General features: G+C 36.5%; 1 protein-coding gene across 24 annotated transcripts in view; it reads right to left on the minus strand.

Moving 5' to 3' along the window:
- SEC31A (SEC31 homolog A, COPII coat complex component) overlaps nucleotides 1-20,953 on the minus strand; it is an 80,741-nt gene that overhangs the window by 55,722 nt on the left and 4,066 nt on the right. For 20 of the 24 annotated variants that reach the window (XM_072810153.1, XM_072810146.1, XM_072810165.1 and 17 more), the window contains exons 2-8: nucleotides 11,509-11,591; nucleotides 10,723-10,846; nucleotides 9,351-9,549; nucleotides 7,618-7,713; nucleotides 6,138-6,278; nucleotides 3,795-3,937; nucleotides 860-959 (exon numbers count right to left, since the gene is read on the minus strand). In XM_072810153.1, coding sequence (XP_072666254.1) covers nucleotides 860-959; nucleotides 3,795-3,937; nucleotides 6,138-6,278; nucleotides 7,618-7,713; nucleotides 9,351-9,549; nucleotides 10,723-10,846; nucleotides 11,509-11,587 — 882 coding nt within the window. In that variant the 5' untranslated portion in view covers nucleotides 11,588-11,591. The remainder of the gene's footprint in view (nucleotides 1-859; nucleotides 960-3,794; nucleotides 3,938-6,137; nucleotides 6,279-7,617; nucleotides 7,714-9,350; nucleotides 9,550-10,722; nucleotides 10,847-11,508; nucleotides 11,592-20,953) is intronic. The other 4 variants (XM_072810155.1, XM_072810150.1, XM_072810143.1 and 1 more) reach the window with 1 other exon arrangement.

Here is a 20,953-nt window from a genome sequence, read left to right on the forward strand (position 1 = left end):
GACCTGGGTGGTTTAGTTGGTTAAGTGTCTGCCTTTGGTCCAAGTCATAATCCCAGGGTCCCGGGACTGAGCCCCGCATTGGGATCCACGTTCAGTGCCGAGTCGGCTTCTCCCTTCTCTCCCTCTGCTCTTCCCCTGGGACTCATGTGTGTGTGCTTGCGCTCTCTCTAATAAATAAATAAAATCTTAAAAAAAAAAACAACAACTTAAAAAAACAAAAATTTATGGTCTCTTGCCCAACACAGAAAAAGAGGGAAACCATGTATTCAACTAAGAAAAATAGATTTCAAAATAGCCCATTATTTTAATCCAAAACAATTAAAAGCAATTAAATTATATTTATGTAACATTTATATTTAGTAAGGGGTAAAATTTCCCACAGCTAAATTTCTATGGATAGAACACAGTATTATATTCCTGCTGGATAGTTCAGAAGAGAGACTAAAAACATACATCTACTGATTTCCAGAGAGGATCTTCAGGAATGGTAAAGCAGAAAAAAGACCCAAATCCTGAGCACTCCTGCTTTAAAGGCACTGATTCCAGAGATCACATGTTAAGTAAATCAAACCAGGTATTTCTGAGTACAGGCAGACACCTTTTATTGGAAATGGGGAGTGGGGGATGATGACTAATTTCAAATATACTATTTCAAAGGCTGATTTTCTTGGATGAAACAGATGAGCTTAAATAATGTTCCTGATAAAATCTCTGCTAGATTAACATTTCATACATACCTCTATTTCCATGTCCTTAATTATATTAAGGCACTATAGAATCCATATGGAAAATTTCTTATTCAGCTAGAGATAAAATAATACAGTAGCTATAAACCTAAGAAACATTTCCTCCCCATTACCTCTCCTGTGTTTGGGTTGGAGCAGAGAATTTTAGCATCTTTTCCACAGCTCAGCAACAATTCAGGATCTGCCATGCTCCAAGCAATTGCCAAAATCCCCCTATAAAAACACAAGATGAAGAAATTTTTAATCTTGAAGAAACCAAGTCTCCAAATGATTCCTATCTAGGCTCTGGAGATAGGTACTGCTGAAGTATAATTTCATATAATCTTTACGGAAAGCAATTTAGGAATGTGTATGCTCTTTGATCAGTATGAAGATACTCAATATCCTCTCAGAATCAGGAAAACACAGTATAGGAAAAGAAACCAAACTGTTTAAGACTGGCTCTTGTTTCTAATATTTTATTTTTAAAAAGTTAAAATCTTTATGGGGCAGCCTAGGTAGCTCAGCGGTTTAGTGCTGCCTTCAGCTCAGGCCGTGATCTTGGAGACCCGGGATCAAGTCCCATGTCAGGTTCCCTGCATGGAGCCTGCTTCTCCCTCTGCCTGTGTCTCTGCCTCTCTCTCTTTCTGTGTTTCTCATGAATAAATAAAATCTTTAAAAAATAAAAATAAATAAAATCTTTGTGAAAAATCATAAGGACAGTATGATGTACAGCCTTACACTCATCACTCTGACTCACTGGTTTGGCCACATTCACTTTATGATTTTTTCTCTCTCCACAGATACACTGACCATTTGAGAATTAATTACAGATATTATGACATATCACCCCTACACTTGTCTCTGAGGATTAACACATTCTTCTACATAACCATAATACAATTACTAAAAGTATTTATTTTTATGTAGTATTTTAAAATAAACAGTCCATGTTCAAATTTCCCCAATTGCATCAATAATATACTTTATAACTGCCCCTCTTAGAATCCAATCATGCATGTTAAGAATTTCAAGGCATGTCAAGAATGCCTTCTAAAGAAATTTGTATAAACTTATTACTACCTTCTAAAGAACATTTACATTTTTACTAAGTATTAAAGACAAAAAAAATCACAGAATTATAGAGCTGAAAGGACCTTAAGTATTATATAGTCCAACTCTTGCATATACTAGAAAGAGAAAATTGAGAAATCAGAGTTGATTTGCTCCTGCAACTCAGTATAGCCTTCTGTCTTGCTAAATTACAATCCCTTCTAAAACTGGCAGTAGAATACAGTGTTATGAGCACAGGTTCTGGGATCAGAATGTTTGGATCAGAAGTCAGCACATATCTAGTCATGTGGCCTAGGCCAAGTTTACCTTTCTGAGCTTCAATTTCCCAATTATAAAATAGATTAACAGTATCTACACCATAGACTTGTTATGAGGATTAACTACCTTAACATTTCAAGTACTTGTACACTTTACATTTTATATAAATGTTAGTTGTCCCCCAACTATAATGTAAACTCCCAGAGGGCAGGGATTTTTGTCTATTACTGAATCTTAGTACAGTGCTTGGTACAGAGCACATGTTGAATAAGTATGTGTTGAATGAATGAACAATACTTTAACTAACATGGGAAAAATATTGAAACTTACCAGAATCATCTCTTCTTTACCAAAAAGCTGATTGAAGCATAACATCTAAATAGAGTTACATCTTTACTAGACTCTTTTTTTCCTTTATAAGAAGCTAAAGGAGAGGTCACAAACTTCAAAACTTTAGTGTACAAATCCACTACCCAGTGGGAAAATGGGATTTAAAGCTTTAGTCTAAATATCCCTAAATAAGAAAGAAAACCCAAGAGTGTTCAGAAAATGTTATTACAGGGATCCCTGGGTGGCGCAGCAGTTTAGCGCCTGCCTTTGGCCCAGGGCGCGATCCTGGAGACCCGGGATCAAATCCCACATCAGGCTCCAGGTGCATGGAGCCTGCTTCTCCCTCTGCCTGTGTCTCTGCCTCTTTCTCTCTCTCTCTGTGACTATCATAAATTAAAAAAAGAAAAAAAGAAAAAAAGAAAATGTTATTACATTAAAATGGATTTGTTTCTTATTTAAAGCTGTTAAACAAATACATATAAATTCCCTGGGTACCTGAATACTAATGATAGGAAACAGGCCAAATTATAATTGAATTTAATGTTGCCAAACCTAACATGAAAAAACTTGCATATCCTTTTTAAACTAGTTTTAATTTTTTAAAGATTTTGTTTTTTTTAAGAAATCTCTATGCCCAACATGGAGCTCGAACTCACAACCCCTGAAACCAGGAGTCATGCGGTCTACTGACTAAGCCAACCAGGCACCTCTCTCATATCTTTTTAGAGAATCTGCACATTTATTACAATTGAATGCAGGGGTGCCTGGATGGCACAGTTGGTTAAGTATTGGACTCTTGGTTTTGGCTCAGGTCCTGAACTCAGGGTCATGAGATCAAACCCCACACTGGGCTCTGTGCTCAGTCTGCTTGAGATTCTTGCTCCCTCTCCCTTTCCTGCTTGTGCTCTCACACTTTCTCTTATAAAAATCAATCAATAAATCTTAATAAAAAATTAAATTAAAGCAGAATAATCCACCTAATTTCTCAAAAATGCTTTTTAAATAGAAACTTAGAACTAAAACAAACTTTTTAACTCTTGCTTGTCATTGAATGTTATGAAACACTCTTCTTAAGTACAATGACTCTAACAAAGATCAATTGTATAATGTCAAGAGTTGTCCTAAAGTGTTGTGGTATACCGGAATTTTGATTAATTATTACATGAAAAAATAATGGAAAATCCTTTATACAGTTTTGTATTGTTATGATATGAACTGGCTACCATTTTTGGGAAGAGAAAATCAGATGACTATTGCTTCAAATAAAAACCATTTACATTAACTTTTACAAGACAGAGACAAAGTAGATTCCTTAATTTAAAAATAATTATCTGATAATTCAAAATAGTAAGCAAATATGTTTTTGAAAATAAATAAATCAAGTTCCTTAGAAGAGCAGCATGATACCTGGCATGGTTTTCCAAGACACGGAGTGGAGAGGAAGCAAAACGAAGATCCCACATCTGGACCACTGGTAATCTATCATCCTCAGAGGCAAGGACCATCTGAGTCGCAACATCAGGATGCCACGCTAACCCAGAGCAATGCATCTGCAGATAGTTAAGGCGCACAATGTATCAATCTTATTACTTCATGAAGAGCCAAAATGAGCTTGAGGAACATGCCTTTGTTGAAATAGTAGAAAACATGAGCTCAGGCTTAGTTTATTAAAAAACAAAAAATAAAACCTAAAACTATTAAATTTTGAATCCTGACAGCTATCTCTAGAGCCTTCAAGCTATGCTGCCTCCTTAAAACTATTAAATTTTATTAAACAGCCTTAAATAGTACTCTTAAAAGTAAAAGGTTTATTTATCTATCTAACTATCTATCTATCTATCTATCTATCTATTTATTAAAGTAAAAGGTTTAAATGTTTAAATTGTTTCAGTCCGGGATCCCTGGGTGGCGCAGCGGTTTGGCGCCTGCCTTTGGCCCAGGGCGCGATCCTGGAGACCCGGGATCGAATCCCACATCGGGCTCCCGGTGCATGGAGCCTGCTTCTCCCTCTGCCTGTGTCTCTGCCTCTCTCTCTCTCTGTGACTATCATGAATAAATAAATAAAATCTTTAAAAAAAAATTGTTTCAGTCCATCCAGCTATTCGATACATAGCACCATTCTGGATTGGAATAATTCTATACTAAAAATGAGTTGATCTGTCAAAATTGCACCTAGGGAGAAAATTTTATATAAACTGAAAATTTAATACTTTCAGAAAAATAAAAACAGATAAAAGATTACAGGGTGCCTGGGTGACTCAGTCATAAGCATCCAACTCTTGATTTCAGCTCAGGTCATGACTCAGGGTCCTGGGATCGCCCCCACTTCAGGCTCCGCACTCAGTGGGGAGTCTGTCTCTCCTCTCTCTCTCCCTCTGTTCTCCTTCCAGCAAGTCATGGGTGCTCTCTCTCAAATAAATAAATCTTTAGGGATCCCTGGATGGCACAGCGGTTTAGCGCCTGCCTTTGGCCCAGGGTGCGATCCTGGAGACCCGGGATCAAATCCCACATCAGGCTCCCGGTGCATGGAGCCTGCTTCTCCCTCTGCCTGTGTCTCTGCCTCTCTCTCTGTGACTATCATAAATAAAAAAAATAAAAAAAAAAAATAAAAAAAATCTTTAAAAACATATAATAAAAAATCCACATCTTTCCTCTGTTTTGTAAAAAAATCAAGACAAAATGTCTAAAGAAACCACTACCATTTAAAATTTCACATGGAATAAATTAACAGCATTATTGAGAATTACCTGGAAGTTTAGGTTCTACTAAATTTTCCAGAAGATAATAGAAGTGCTTATTGTATGCTTTATTCAATTGAAATTTGTTGTAAAATTCCTAATTCATTGAAAAACAATATACTGAAGAAATATTCATCTAAATAGTTTTTTGTTGTTATTGTTAAATTATAGATGTATTCTCTGACTTAGGCAAACTTGTTTTTAAAGATGTCAAACCAAACAATGTAATTAAAAACAAAGTAACATGCAGCCTGGGTAGCTCAGTGGTTTAGCGCTGCCTTCAGCCCAGGGCATGATTCTGGAGACGTGGGATTGAGTCCCACGTCAGGCTCCCTGCATGGAACTTGCTTCTCCCTCTGCCTGTGTCTCTGCCTCTCTCTGTCTCTCTGTGTCTCTCATGAATGAATGAATGAATGAATGAATGAATAAATAAATAAATAAATATCTTTAAAAAATAAAAAATAAAAACAAAGTAACAAAATAAGGCCTTTAATTATGCCCAAATTATTTTATAGCACATTATGACAGAGTATTAAGGAATTTGTAAGGCCACAAATTTGTTATATGGCTACATCTACTGGGCAAATGGGTGAATATTAGCTCATTTAGCAGTACTTAATTAGAAGAGATGAAGCCAGGAGTTCAGAAACTACAAGTTCACAGTCATATAATTACTACCTGAAAAATGTGTACATTCTAGAGAAAGCCAAAGATAAACAGTTGCTATAATGGTTTCAAATAGCTACTAAAGTAAAAACCACCCGTATGTCATGGAATAAGGTATTTAATTAACAATCTCTCTCTTCATCATTAATAATATCCAACATAGTTTACTGGAAATTTTATCTTCCCCAAGGAAAAACCTTCTTATTCCAACATAATTGGTCCATGAAAATACAGGATTTGACTTTATGAAAATTTGACTTGTTGTCAACACTGACAAACAATATAGAAATACCTATAGCAAAAATACAACATGTTTCTGTATATGACAAATCAATCATATACTTACCCTGTTACTATGGTCACTAACTTTGATGATAGGTTCATTTTTTCTAAGATCCCATACTGTAGCCCTGCCACTGGGACTGGCTGATGCTAAAATATGCTGAACTTGTCTGTTCCACGCAATGCAGCTGATATCTTCTGGGGGCTAAAAGGAAGAAACTACTAAAAACCATTTCTCAATTACAATCAAATTTAACTACAAAATTTGATCCTTCTTTTTAAAAAGTGAATTAAAATCTGATCTATTTATTCCACAAATTGTTTTATATTCCTAAGTTCTTAATACATAAGATTTAAAGCTCAGATATATGTCAATTCAAGTATTTTACCTTGTTTCATATGGTCTCATTTACCAGGCATTTATTAAGTTCCTGCAATGAATCCAGTACTTTTTCTTAATTTGCAACTGCCACAAGGTAGAGATAACAGACCACAAAGTAGACACTGATCAGTACTACAGACAACTAGGCAGAAAAAAGTCACAGCCTAGGAGAGCCAGGGTGCCTCAGTGGGTTAAGCATCCAACTCTTGATTTCAGCTCAGGTCATGATCTCAGGGTTGTGAGATCAAGCCCCACGTCATGCTTCACACTCACTGGGGGGTTTGCTTGGGATTCTCTCTGCCCCTTGCCCTTTGCCCCTCACCACCATGTGCACTCTCTCTCAGACAAATAAATAAATAAATAAATTCTTTTAAAAATAAATAAATAGAAATAAATGGTAGATCATATGCATCATCATACTACCTCTAACATGGCCAGAATGTTGGGGCCCATTATAAAGGCTACTCAAATTAAGTAGCCTATTTAACATAAACTTCAAGGAGGCAAGTGGAAGATTGTTCTTAACTTACAGAAATACACAGGAAAGGGGTTGAGTTATTATTATTTTTAAAATAAGTTTCCTTTCTAGTCTATGACTTTTAAGATAAGACATCATCAAAACACTATACAACATAAAATACTATACTATATAAAATACTGTATTTAAAAAATTATCAAAGGCTTGTCTATTTTATTCATTTCTATATGTCTAGTACATCAAACAGCATCTGGTAGTAGGCACTTGAATAAATATTTGCTGTTGAAGTTCTCACTGATACTTTGAAGAAACACATTTACTAATACTTTGCTGTACAGAAGGAAAATCATAACATCTAAACACTGATTTTAAACAAATATATTGGGATCCCTGGGTGGCGCAGTGGTTTGGCGCCTGCCTTTGGCCCGGGGCGCGATCCTGGAGACCCGGGATCGAATCCCACATCGGGCTCCCAGCATGGAGCCTGCTTCTCCCTCTGCCTGTGTCTCTGCCTCTCTCTCTCTCTCTCTGTGACTATCATGAATAAATAAATAAAATCTTTAAAAAAAAACAAAACAAAACAAAACAAAAAAAAACAAATATATTTTGTGTGAAAAAAATGAAGTAAGTAAGTGTTGAAGAGCAGATCTTGGTTTTTTTATGACATCAAAATCAACGTAATACCTGTGTTTTGGCTCCTGGTGTCATCGGAGTTGCAAAATTGTTGAGATCCCAAATATAGATTTCAGATTCATTAGCACCAGAAGCTACCAGATTAGTCTACAGTAAGACATAATTAATAAAGAAATAGTATTTATGAATAATTAAGAGAACTGAGAATAATTCTACTCAGAAAGGAAAAGCTCTGTCAGTTTAAGGGTATACAACTTTTCTGTTTAAAAAAGCAAAACTTAGGGTGCCTGGGTGGCTCAGTCAGTTAAGTATCTGCCTTCGGCTCAGGTCATGACCACAGGGTCCTGGGATCAAGCCCCACATTGGGTTCCCTGCTCAGTGGGGAGCCTACTTCTCCCTCTCCCTCTGCTACTCCCCCTGCTTGAGTTCACTCGCTCTCTAGTTCTCAAAAAAACTCTAAAAAAAAAAAAAAAAAAGGAAAACTCATGAATTCCTAAATACTGTGCATAAAAATCTGAAATTGCAATAGTTTTTTAGAGATGTATATTATAAAATTTTATTTCACTAAAAAAATAGTATGTGTACTGACATTATAATACAAGACATTAAAGAATTATATGGATAAATTCTTAAGCAATCATGCAACCATATGGGGATTATCATTTATACAGGAAGGGAATCTGATTATGAAAGAGAGACAAAAATAGGCAACCAATGATTGCTTTCAAACAAATAACTGAATTCTAAAATAATGGCATTTATCTCGAGATACCTCAGAGCCAGCTTCTGGAGCCAGACCAATACAGGGCTAGTAAAATCTCGTCTTAAATCCTCATGTCCTTCTAGTTCATTTACATTCAATCTTGTTCGGTTTGGCAGTATTTCTAGGTTATCTCTGTTGCATACTGTTAGGGTCAAAAAGACCCTAAAACTGTGATAGGAAGTACAGGAGGATGATAGGTTTCATATATTGGCTTTCATCCTTTATTATTCACTCTCATAAATTCTTCTCTTATCAATTGACATATAATATGAAAACAGAGGAATTCTATGGTTGTAGCCACCTATAATATAAGACACCAAAAAGCATCTGCTGTTTAACAAAGGCACTAGCTATCTAATCTAAAACGAAGATACCATAAACTATAGAAATAAAGTTCAGGTTTGTATTTCTATGCCCTAAGTATTTATTTACAGTATAAGAAAAATAACTATTTTAAACTTTCTTGGGACAATATTCATGTTTTAGTTGTTATGCTCTAGTATCCTGTACTAGTATCCATCTAGTATCCTCCATCTAGATCTTTGCTAACCAATACATTTATATAATTAATATTTAGGGGATCCCTGGGTGGCGCAGCAGTTTGGCGCCTGCCTTTGGCCCGGGGCGCAATCCTAGAGACCCGGGATCGAATCCCAGGTCGGGCTCCCGGTGCATGGAGCCTGCTTCTCCCTCTGCCTATGTCTCTGCCTCTCTCTCTCTCTCTCTGTGACTATCATAAATAAATAAAAATTTAAAAAAATTAATACTTAGTAAAGTTTCTGATGCAACAATAGACTGTCTCTTCATTGCCTGATCCCCTCCATGGAGTTATTATCATTTACCCTGATCCCAACTCTCAACCCTCCATTCTTAAAAAAAAAAAAACCACTTAACTCATCAGTCTGCATGGACACACATTTTTAGCTTTCAATTCCATGACTGAGGCATAGTAGATTCATATACTTATTTCAAATAAGCATCACGTATCTCAAGAATTATGAATAAATGTCAAAAGTCTAACCTGGAAAATATTCACATCCAAGGCTCTTACTGGGCCAGTATGCTTGTCATTTTGGGCAATTACAACTTCCTTGTCTCCAGCTATAATTTTAGAAGGATCATAAAGAATAATATTCCCATTTTCACCACCTGCAATCAGAACTCCAGAGACATTTCCTTTGGGATCCATCTTATGAGGCCCCCAAATCAACTTGTGGTACCTTTAAAAGAAAATGAGTAAATAACTGCCTTTTAAAGTCAAATAAATATAGAAAATAATTTGAAATTATATATTTAATTCCATATGTTTTCATAAATAATCTAAAGACATTGCTTCTCCTCTATTCCTGGTAACTGAGCATGACTTGGTGAAATGGCATTTTAGTTTTTATTTATATCCTTATGTGCATGTTTGATTTTATAATCCTGAAAAGTAAGACTTTTTGGTAGAGATAATGTAGTGTAAAATATACTTGATTTGTGTGTCAAAAGACATGGGCTTAACAATGGTTTTACCATTTAGAAACTGTGAGATGCTGCACAGGTTGCTGAATCTTCCTAAGCTGCTTTTGGTTCATCTGTAAAACAGAGCTCTAATCAACACTTCCTTTGATATTTTGACTACAGAAGTACTCACTGACAAGTGGGCTGTTAAGTAGTGGAGGTGTTAAAGGAATTATATGAAATTTTCTAAGAAAAGTAACGTATTCCGACAGTGGGAAAGGGACATCAAAATTATATCTATTAAGACGAGTACCTCTCACTGGTGGAGAATAAAAGATTATGGTTTGGCTAGCAGATGCAACATGAAGATGGCATGGGTGAGTAATGACAGAAAGGGTGGTGAGTAGGAAAACATAGACAAAAGGTATTTGAAGTTCCCATACTGAAGACTGAAGGAAAACTGAAGACAAAAGGTATTTGAACTCCCATCTGAAGTTCTTCAGAGCCCTCCCACAGAGGGAGGGCTCGGCTCTGAAGAAAATCCCATGAGATTCCATGATTTGAGCTGTGAGCTATTAGTTAAGGTACAATTTCTTCACCAAAAATTGACAAGGTAGTGAGACAATAAGGTATATTTTACTACTCAAATGAAAGTGTCCTTTTTCTGCATTACAATAGGATGCTAAGTACTTGGAAAAGTGACCCAAATACCTGCTATATAAGAAATCATGTCAACAAAAATTTCTGTGAAATATATTTTTAAATATAGATAAGTACAATGAAAAAAAACCTATCAGAGATAATTACCATTAACACCTTAGTATTGATCCAACTAACTCACGTCATTGATGTAATTCTTTGCAGTTTCTAATAATAACATATTTATAGACAAACTAGGCACATAATCACAACCGTAAATAATGTGAGCTTAAAATTCATCAATCTCATACCTGTGAGAAGAAGAGAAAGTAGCACAAGATTTCATATCCAAGGATGGATCAGAAAGGTCTAATTCAAATATCTCAAGGGAAGCACTGGTACTAAATGTCGCATCCAATTGCTGAGCAGATGTTCCTACAAAAATGCACTTACGGTAACTATAGTGCAAAAATAAAAGACTCAGAGAAAACCATACAAAACAAGTTAAATGCATCTTTTCCAATGATCTCACTCATGAATGCTGCATTAGTGACTAAAATCTCAGGATGCATGCCATGGAACAGATACTTAAAGTACTATACGAATGAAATTCTGACACAAGGCTTAGAGATTATGTAAGAGTGGATAGTGCAGATAACTTTTTAAACCTGTAGATATTTAAAAAGCTCCCTGTAAAAACAGTCTCTCAATTAACTATTTCGTCACAAGTGATATAACTTTCTTTTCATATAAAAATGCTAGCATCAAAACTTTTTCATTCAAATTGATACTAACTTGTTATCTATTGTGCTTAATATTGGAGGAATAAAGATGAAACATAATTCTTATGAAGTAGGGAAGACACCATACATGTAATATATCGTTCATCATGCTACGATGAACAAGGTGCTATAAGGGAACACACAGGAAGGTCACTGAACTCAGCTGAAAGGGAGAATGAAGGTATCTCATTAGGGAAGGAGAGGCTTTCTAGAAGAGATGAAGCTTGAAATGAGTTTTAAAGGACAGGTATAAATAAGCCAAATGTGGAAAAGAAGAAATTAAGTGACTCATACTATCTTCTCTGTTGAATTTACCTGTAGCTAGGTAAATGGGATGATTCTGGGCGGGGCTCCAGGCCTGCATGGCCGTACGGTCTACTTCCTTTAACTTCATCCTGCTAAAGAGAATATTTTACATAGAAACATGCTGAACGTGTAACACAGAACATAAACATTTTTTACATAGACATATACTGAACCAACAACTACATCATGAGAATGTACAAATGCCAGTAAATCAAACTGGTTCAGGTATCACTTGTTGGGAACATTCAATATTAGAAAGAAGAAAAACTTGTTAAATTACTTTGAGACAAATATAGGGCTTTTTTAATTGTTTACAAATTACAGTCCTTCAAGTGAAAAATCAGTCTGAAAAAAAGACTTAAGAAAAAAATACAGGGAAAAAAGAAAAAGAAAAAAATACTGGGTAGTACCTGAGGGATTAACTTTCTTGCAAAATATACTCTCAGGTGATGATAGGTAACAAATATAAGAGTAAGACAAAGCACACAATAAACAAGGTATATATTCCTGGAGCAGGATTACTAAGTGATTAAGAGCTGTTTTAAAAATTAATTTTAAAGTCTAATTACTGAAAAGAATATAGTAAACCTACAGATTTTTTTTTTTTAAAGATTTTATTTTTTCATGAGAGACACAGAGAAAGGCAGAGACATGGGCAGAGGGAGGAGCAGGCTCTCCATGGGAAGGAGCCTGATGCAGGACTCAATCCCAGGACCCTGGGAACTAAAGGCAGACAAGATACTCAACCACTGAGCCACTCAGGCATCCTATAAACCTATAGATTTTAAAGATAAATTTGGCAGAAATTTAAAAACCTGGTCACTCCAAGCTACAATTCCACATGCCACTAGTTTACATATTCTGTTAAAGTTACCTTGGTAGAAAAATTCAGGAAGTACTGTGCTGTAACTTTAAAAAAAAAAAAAATTGTCATTGTACATAAATACATTCACACAGCACAGTATTCCACTGTAAAATGTACCATAATTTACTTACTTAGTTCACTACTGATGAACACTTGAGTTGTTTTTAATCTTTTGCTATTTTTACAAACAATGCTGAAATAAATAGCCATATGTACATGTTAATTCATTCATGGGCCAGGATAGCTATAAATTTCCAGAAGTAAAACTGCTGGGTTAGAGATAAATGCAAAAAAAAAAAAAAAAAAAAAATAGAGATAAATGCAATTTTTAATTTTGATGGCTATTGCCAAGTTGCCCTCCACAATAACTGTACCTTTTCACATTCCCCCACAGCCTTACCAGAGTAACACCTTTAGATTTTCATCAAATGATAGGTGAAAAATGTTTACTCTGAGTAGTTACAATTTGCATTTCTCATGCCATAAATAAGGTTGAGCTTCTTTTTTATAGGGTTATGGGTCATCCACATTTCCTTCTCTGTCACCTTTTTGGTCTATTCTTGTCTATTTTACTTGTCTATTTTTCTATTGGATTGTCAGACTTTATTTTTATTATTATTATTTTTTAATTTTTTAAAATTTTTATTTATTTATGATAGTCACAGAGAGAGAGAGAGAGAGAGAGAGAGAGACAGAGACACAGGCAGAGGGAGAAGCAGGCTCCATGCACTGGGAGCCCGACGTGGGATTCGATCCCGGGTCTCCAGGATCACGCCCTGGGCCAAAGGCAGGCGCTAAACTCCTGCGCCATCCCTATTTTTATTATTATTATTTTTTTATGTTTCACATTTTTGTTGTTGTTGTTAGTAAAGTGACATTAGTTTATTAAGCAAAGTTACAGAGAAAGCTCTCAGAAGTGAGAGGAGTCCTGACAGAGTTGCCCTCCTTTCACAACATTTTGATTTTTAAAAAATAGATTTTATTGGGGAACTTGGGTAGCTCAGTTGGTCAAACATCTGCCTTCAGTTCTAGTCATGATCCTAAGGTCCTGGGATCAAGTCCTACATCAGGCTCCCTGCTCAGCGGGGAGTCTGCTTCTCCCTCTCCCTCTAACCCTCCCACTTGCTCATGCTCTCACTCCCTCACTCTAACGAATAAATTTTTAAAATCTTTAAAAAAAAATTCATCAGAACAGTTTCAAGTTCACAGAAAAAGAGTGAAAAGTATAGAGATCTCACATTCCTCCCTCTCTCTTCCCCCAAACCCCCTCCACTCGCCCCTACCCTAGTCTTTCCCACCATAAACTGTCCTGTACCACAGTGGTACATTTGTTACAATCCAACCTATATTGACACATCATTATCAAGCAAAGTCCATGGCTTGCTTTAGGGTTCACTCTTTGGGTATTCTATCAGTTTGGACAAATGAATAATGACATGTATCCACTCACCTGTATCCACCCATCCACAGTTAAAGTATCACTCAGAAGCTTTCCTGCCCTAAAAATTCTATGTTCTCCCTCTTTATACCTCTCTTCCTCCCTCACGACAACCACTGATCTCTTTACTCTCTCCAGAGTTTTTTTTTTTCCTTTTCCAGAATGTTATTTATTTATATAGTATTGTAGCCTTTTCAGATTGGCTTTTTTTTTTTTTTTAAAGATTTTATTTATTCATTCATGAGAGACATACAGAGAGTGAGAGACAGAGACACAGGCAGAGGGAGAAGCAGGCCCCATGCAGGGAGTCTGATGCGGGACTCAATACCAGGACTCCAGATCACACCTTGGGCTGAAGGTGGTGCTAAACCGCTGAGCCACCGAGGGATTCCCCTCACCCCCTTTTTTTTTTTAAGATTTTAGATTGGCTTCTTTACTTAGCAACAGGTATTTAAAATTCCTCTCTGTCTATTTGCAACTTGATAGCTCATTTCTTTTTAGCACTGAAAAATATTCCATTGTATGGATGTAGCATGCTTTAACAGTCAAATTTATCACTTTTTAAGAAATGGTTTCTGAATTTTGAGTAGGTAGAAAGGCCTTTTGCATGCCAAGGTTATGAAGAAATTCACCCATATTTTTCTTCTAAGCAAGGTCATCAGTGGCCTTCTCATTTAAATTTTGACCCAGAACCTGGAATACATTCCGGTATACAATATATGCTCATAGTTTGTTTTTCTTATTACAATGAAACCACTTATTGAAAAGTCTATCTTTGGGATCCCTGGGTGGCGCAGCGGTTTAGCGCCTGCCTTTGGCCCAAGGCGTGATCCTGGAGACCCGGGATCGAATCCCACATCGGGTTCCCGGTGCATGGAGCCTGCTTCTCCTTCTGCCTATGTCTCTGCTTCTCTCTGTGTGTGTGTGACTATCATAAATAAATAAAAATTAAAAAAAAAAAAAAAAAGAAAAGTCTATCTTTTTCCTACAATTTTAAGATAGGACTTTTATCATGTACTATGTTCCTATATTTAGGTTTATTTCTGGAATTACTCTTTATGTTTATATTCCTATAGGTAAGGATCTACATTCCTGTATATATTTAGGTTTTTTTTTTTTTAAGATTTTATTTATTTATTCATGATAGTCACACACACAGAGAGAGAGAGAGAGAGAGAGAGAGGTAGAGACACATGCAGAGGGAGAAGCAGGCCCCATGCACCGGGAGCCTGACGTGGGATTCGATCCCGGGTCTCCAGGATCGCGCCCTGGGCCAAAGGCAGGCGCCAAACTGCTGCGCCACCCAGGGATCCCTATATTTAGGTTTATTTCTGAATTCCTGTTCCTTATGTCCATTTATTTATTTACATGTTAGACATTCCACTGTTTTTTTTTATTTAAGCAATCTCTATACCAAATGTGGGGCTCGAACTCATAACCCTGAGATCATTCCAATTTTAGTATATGTGGTGCCAAAGTGAGTACAACCTTGAGATCAGGAGTGTATGCTTTACTAATTAAGCCAGCTAAGTGCTGCAAGCATTCCATTGTTTTAAATACTTAGACTTTACAGGAGTAGGATTCTCATAACCCCTCACCATTGCTTATCTCCCACACCATTTTCCTTACTGTCACTGTTTATTTTATTACATAAACTTTAGAACAGTTTGTGTCTAATTCCATAAAAAAAGAGAACGTTAATATTTTTATTGAATCTGCATCAAATTAATAAATTAATTTATGGAGAAACTGACACAATGTTGAATCTTTCCACTAAGAACATGTTGTCAATTGGGACACCTGAGTAGTTCGTTGGTTAAGTGTCTGTCTCTGCTCAGGTCATGATCCCAGGGGTCCTGGGATTGAGTCCAGACTCCTTGCTCAGCAGGGAGCCTGATTCTTTGTCTGTCTGCCAATCCCCCTGCTTGTGCCTTCTTTTTCTCTGACAAATAAAGAAAATCTTAAAAAACAACATGTCTTTTAAGTTTTTTCTTTTAATCTTTCAGTATTACTTTAAATTTTTTGATATATTGGGTTTGTTTATTCCTAGTATTTTATCTTTCGGTTTATAAATGTGACTCACCCACAACCATTATATAGACTGTCTTCCTGGTATTGTTTTACAAAGGCTAATAGCATTTGTACTACCCTAACAAGCAGTAGTGATAACAATTGAGATTTCTTGTCTTTTTTCCCTTCTTTAGTGGAAAGCCTACTATATCACCATGGGACATGACTTTAGGTTTTATTTTTATTTTTTTAAAAAGATTGATTGATTGATTGATTGATTGATTTATGATAGACACAGAGAGAGGGAGAGAGGCAGAGACACAGGAGGAGGGAGAAGCGGGCTCCATGCCGGGAGCCTGACGCGGGACTCAATCCTGGGACCCCAGGATCACGCCCTGGGCCAAAGGCAGGGGCTAAACCGCTGAGCCACCCAGGGATCCCCTGACTTTAGGTTTTAAAATACACATACAGGGCAGCCCCGGCAGCATAGTGGTTTAGCGCCGCCAGCAGCCCCGGGTGTGATCCTGGAGACCCCAGGGATCCAGTCCCACGGAAATCAGCCATCAATTACTGTTTCGTTGAATGCTATTTATAAAGACTGGGTTTTGAATTCTGTCAAATGCTTTTTCATGAGGTAATCAGAATGACCACAGATTCTTGTTGGGTCTATCAATAAGACAAATTATACTAACAGATTTTCTAATATAGACCATCTCTTTCTACCCTGAATAATACAATTCTCATGATGTATTATTCTACTAATGTGCTGCTAGATTCCATTTGTTTAACAGAGTTTTGCTTCTGGCATTGTAAAACTGCGTCTATACTTTTCTTCCTTGCAACTGTCATCAGGTTTTGATATCAATATTATTACTCACTTCAAAAAAATGTAGTTTTCCATCTTTCTCTATGCTCTGAAACAGTTTCAACAGCAGCACTGAAATTACTGTTTTTTTCAAATACTTAGCAGAATTCTCTCATGAAACATCTGGGGTTGATGGTTTTGGGGGAGGAGCTGCTCTTCTGCTAATTTTCTCTATTTCTTCTATAGAAATTGATCTATTTGAATTTTCTTTATTCAGGGTCATTTCTTCTAAATTTTATTTTCCTATGATAATCCTTTAATTTTTTTTTTTACAGATTTTCTCATTTTTAAAGACTTGAACACACTCATGATTTTTAAATTTTTGTTATTTATGATTATTTATCCTTACTACATATATTTGTGCTTTGTTTCCCGTCCTCTTTAATAAATGATTAGCTTGGCTAGCAATTTGTCTATTTTCAAACAGCCAATTCATTACTTCTTTCTGTTTTCTAATTCACTAATTTCTTTTATTTTTATTAATTCCTTTCATCTTTTCATTTACTTAGATCTTCTAACTTTTTGAGTTAAATGCTTAACCCACTCATTTTTATTATTTATTCTTCACTAATATAAATATATTTTTTAAAGATTTTATTTATTTATTCATGGAAGACACAGAGAGGGAGAGAGGCAGAGACACAGGCAGAGAGAGAAGCAGGCTCCATGCAGGGAACCTGACGTGGGCCTTGATCCCGGGTCTCCAGGATCACATCCTGGGCTGAAGGCGGCACTAAACTGCTGAGCCACCAGGGCTGCCCACTAATATAAATATTTAAAGCTTTGAGTTTCCTCTGAGTACTACTTTAGCTAGATTCCATATATTTCTAGTATTCTCATCACTATGGTCATTTATATTCTACAATTTTCACATGTGTTCTCCATTGATCCAATAGTTGTTTGAATTTAATATGCAAGTAAAGGGATCTTCTTTCTACTCTTGTGATTTTATACTATTTCTCCTTTTAAAATTTATTGAAAAAAAATTTATTGAAGTTTCCTTTGGGGCCTATAGAGAAGTTTCTGTAAATGTTTCATGAGATCTAAAAAGAAGGAATACACTGTTTTCAGGGTCAAGTTCAATATATATTAAATCTACCCTATTGACTTAATTGTTTAGGTCATCTACAGTCTTACTGTGTTTCTATTTGATTTGTTCTAGACCAAGAACACTGAGTTAAAAGTCACTTACTACTAATGCATTTTTACTTATTTTTCTTGGTACCTCCTTAAAGTTACTTTTATTTAATACATAGTTATATGGTTGACAGATATTCATAATGTTAAATATTCACTGCCAAATACACATTTTAGCTTTGTAGTCTTTCTTCTTCATCTTAAGTAATCCCATGGGCCTGAATTCCACTTTGTCTCATATTAAGACCAATATCTAGCTTACTTTTGATGTGCCTTTATGTATATATGTATTTTTCCCTTTTCAACTTTTTTTTAAAAGTTTATTTATTCATGAAGACAGAGAGAGAGAGAGAGAGAGAGAGAGAGAGAGACAGGCAGAGGGAGAAGCAGGTTCCATGCAGGGAGCCCGACGTGGCACTCGATCCCGGGTCTCCAGGCCCTGGGCTGAGGGTGGCACTAAACTGCTGAGCCACCCGGGGCTGCCCGCCTCTTCAACTTTTGAACTACTTTTTTGCTGGCTGCCTTAAAGACAGCAACAAATTTTTAAAAATTTTAAAAAATCAGATTTTTCTTGGTGATCCAATTTGAAAATTTTTTTAATAGATTAGCTAATAAGGCCATATAAAATTTTGATATAATATTTTCTCCTGATTTGACAGATGTGGTTGCTCTTCGTTCTGTATTATTTTGCTATGTTTAGTTTTATAATTAAAAAAAATACTTTCCCTGTTGTTCCTATTTGTGTATTTATAATTATTCTGATAATTAGGATTAATTGTATTTTTGTTCTAATATGTATTTCTGGTTCTATCTTTATAGTTTAAAATGTTATTTAGGGGATCCCTGGGTGGCGCAGTGGTTTAGCGCCTGCCTTTGGCCCAGGGCGCGATCCTGGAGACCCGGGATCGAATCCCACGTCAGGCTCCCAGTGCATGGAGCCTGCTTCTCCCTCTGCCTATGTCTCTGCTTTTCTCTCTCTCTCTGTGACTATCATAAATAAATAAAAATTAAAAAAAAAATGTTATTTAGTACCATTAATCCTCTATTTCTTTACACAGTAATTACTATGGAGCACTAATGATATTAGTTTACATAATCTTACTGTCCTTGTACTACAGTTATAGTCAACAGTATTATCTTTCTCAGTGTTTACCTTTGTACTGTTGAATATCTTTATACTTCTACCAATTGACTTGTCAGCTTTAAACATTGTCCTTTGACTCCTAGCCATTACAGATGAGGCAATCCATAAACTTATTCTACCTCCAATTTTTTTTCTACTTTCCACTTTTTATTTTTTTAAAGTTTTATAACCAATTCCTACATGATCAGATATTTAACATACACATTTTATTCTTTCTTCTTTATTCCTACTTTTGTTTTAGTTTCAGGTCTGTAGTTAAATATATTTAAAGCCCTCCAACATTTCTTTTGCCAGCTTTCTTACTCATCTCTAGAGGATGAAGGTCATGTTCCAATAGCTTCCTTAAGAAAGCCTTAAGTCTATGTATATCTAATGTAAGTTTATTTAAGTCTAATATGCCCTATGCTTTACATGTTCCAATTGTTTATACTTGAGATAATAAAAATGAAGGCACAGAAAGATTAATAATTTGTACATGCTAGCGAGGGGCAGAGCCAAGATTTGTTTTGTTTTTATTTTTATTTTTTTTAAATATCTTATTTATTTATTCATAAGAGATACAGAGAGAGAGAAAGGCAGAGACACAGGCAGAGGGAGAAGCAGGTTACATGCAGGGTGCTCGACATGGGACTCGATTCCAGGTCTCCAGGATCATACCCTGGGCAGAAGGCGGCACCAAACCGCTGAGCCACCAGGGCTGCCCCTGTTTTGTTTTTAAAGATTTTATTTATTTATTCATGAGAGACAGAGAGAGAGAAAGAGAGAGAGAGAGAGGGAGAGAGAGAGAGGGAGAGAGGCAGAGACACAGGCAGAGGAGCAGGCTCCATGCAGGGAACCTGACATGGGACTCGATTCCGGGACTCCAGGATCATACCCTGGGCAGAAGGTGGCACCAAACCGCTGAGCCACCAGGGCTGCCCCTGTTTTGTTTTTAAAGATTTTATTTATTTATTCATGAGAGACAGAGAGAGAGAAAGAGAGAGAGAGAGAGGGAGAGAGAGAGAGGGAGAGAGGCAGAGACACAGGCAGAGGAGCAGGCTCCATGCAGGGAACCTGACATGGGACTCGATTCCGGGACTCCAGGATCACGCTCTGGGCTGAAGGCAGGCGCTAAACCACTGAGCCACCTGGGCTGCCCCCAGAGCCAAGATTTGAACTCAGAAGTTTACTTTCAGAGTCTAATCTCTTGTTACCCCAACAAATTCAGGTATTTTAATCATAGAACACATCCTAACATTTAGAAGAAATAATAACAAAGCAACTAGGATTCATGGGGACACTAAGAGAAGAAGAAATGGGGGCACCTGGGTGGTTCTTTCAGTTATGCATCTGCCTTGGGCTCAGGTCATGATTGGGATGGAGCCCCACCCCACATCTGTTTGGCTCCCATTCAGCCAGGAGTCTGCTTCTCCCTCTCCCTCTGCTCATGCGCTCTCTCTCTCTCTCTCTCAAATAAATAAATGAAATCTTTAAAAAGAAGAAATGTATTTTAGAAACTGTGCTAGGTTAGGCAAAAGTGGATTAAGGAGGTTCGATCATGTGGTTAAAAGTAATAGGCCTCTGGAGTCAATGCTGGATCTGAATATTGGCTCTGCTACTTATTATGATACACTAGACACATTGTTTAACCTCCCTAAGTCCCATTTGTAAAATGAAGATAAGAGTCACTACCTCATGGGATGTTCTGAAGTTTAAATGAGATAATGTATTTTATATAGGGCCAAACTCAGTGTCCAGCACATAGGTTAACATGGGCTTTAATATGCTATTTTTTAAAATTATTACAAGCATGAGATTAATCAAGAAAACTACACATCTAGTTTCCTAAGGCTGTTCTGAAAAAAGAGGGAAAATCTCAATTTTCTAAGAAGCGAAAAAGCCTTTAAATGAAATGCTCTCTTTTCTCAGCCAACTATTTTTATTAAGAAGTTCAAATTCCAGCTACTTTCAGAGAAGTACCCTAATGATCCAATCCACAATGATCTAAATTATCTC

Source organism: Canis lupus, chromosome 33 (assembly GCF_048164855.1).
Source record: "Canis lupus baileyi chromosome 33, mCanLup2.hap1, whole genome shotgun sequence".
Taxonomy (NCBI): Eukaryota; Metazoa; Chordata; class Mammalia; order Carnivora; family Canidae; genus Canis; species Canis lupus.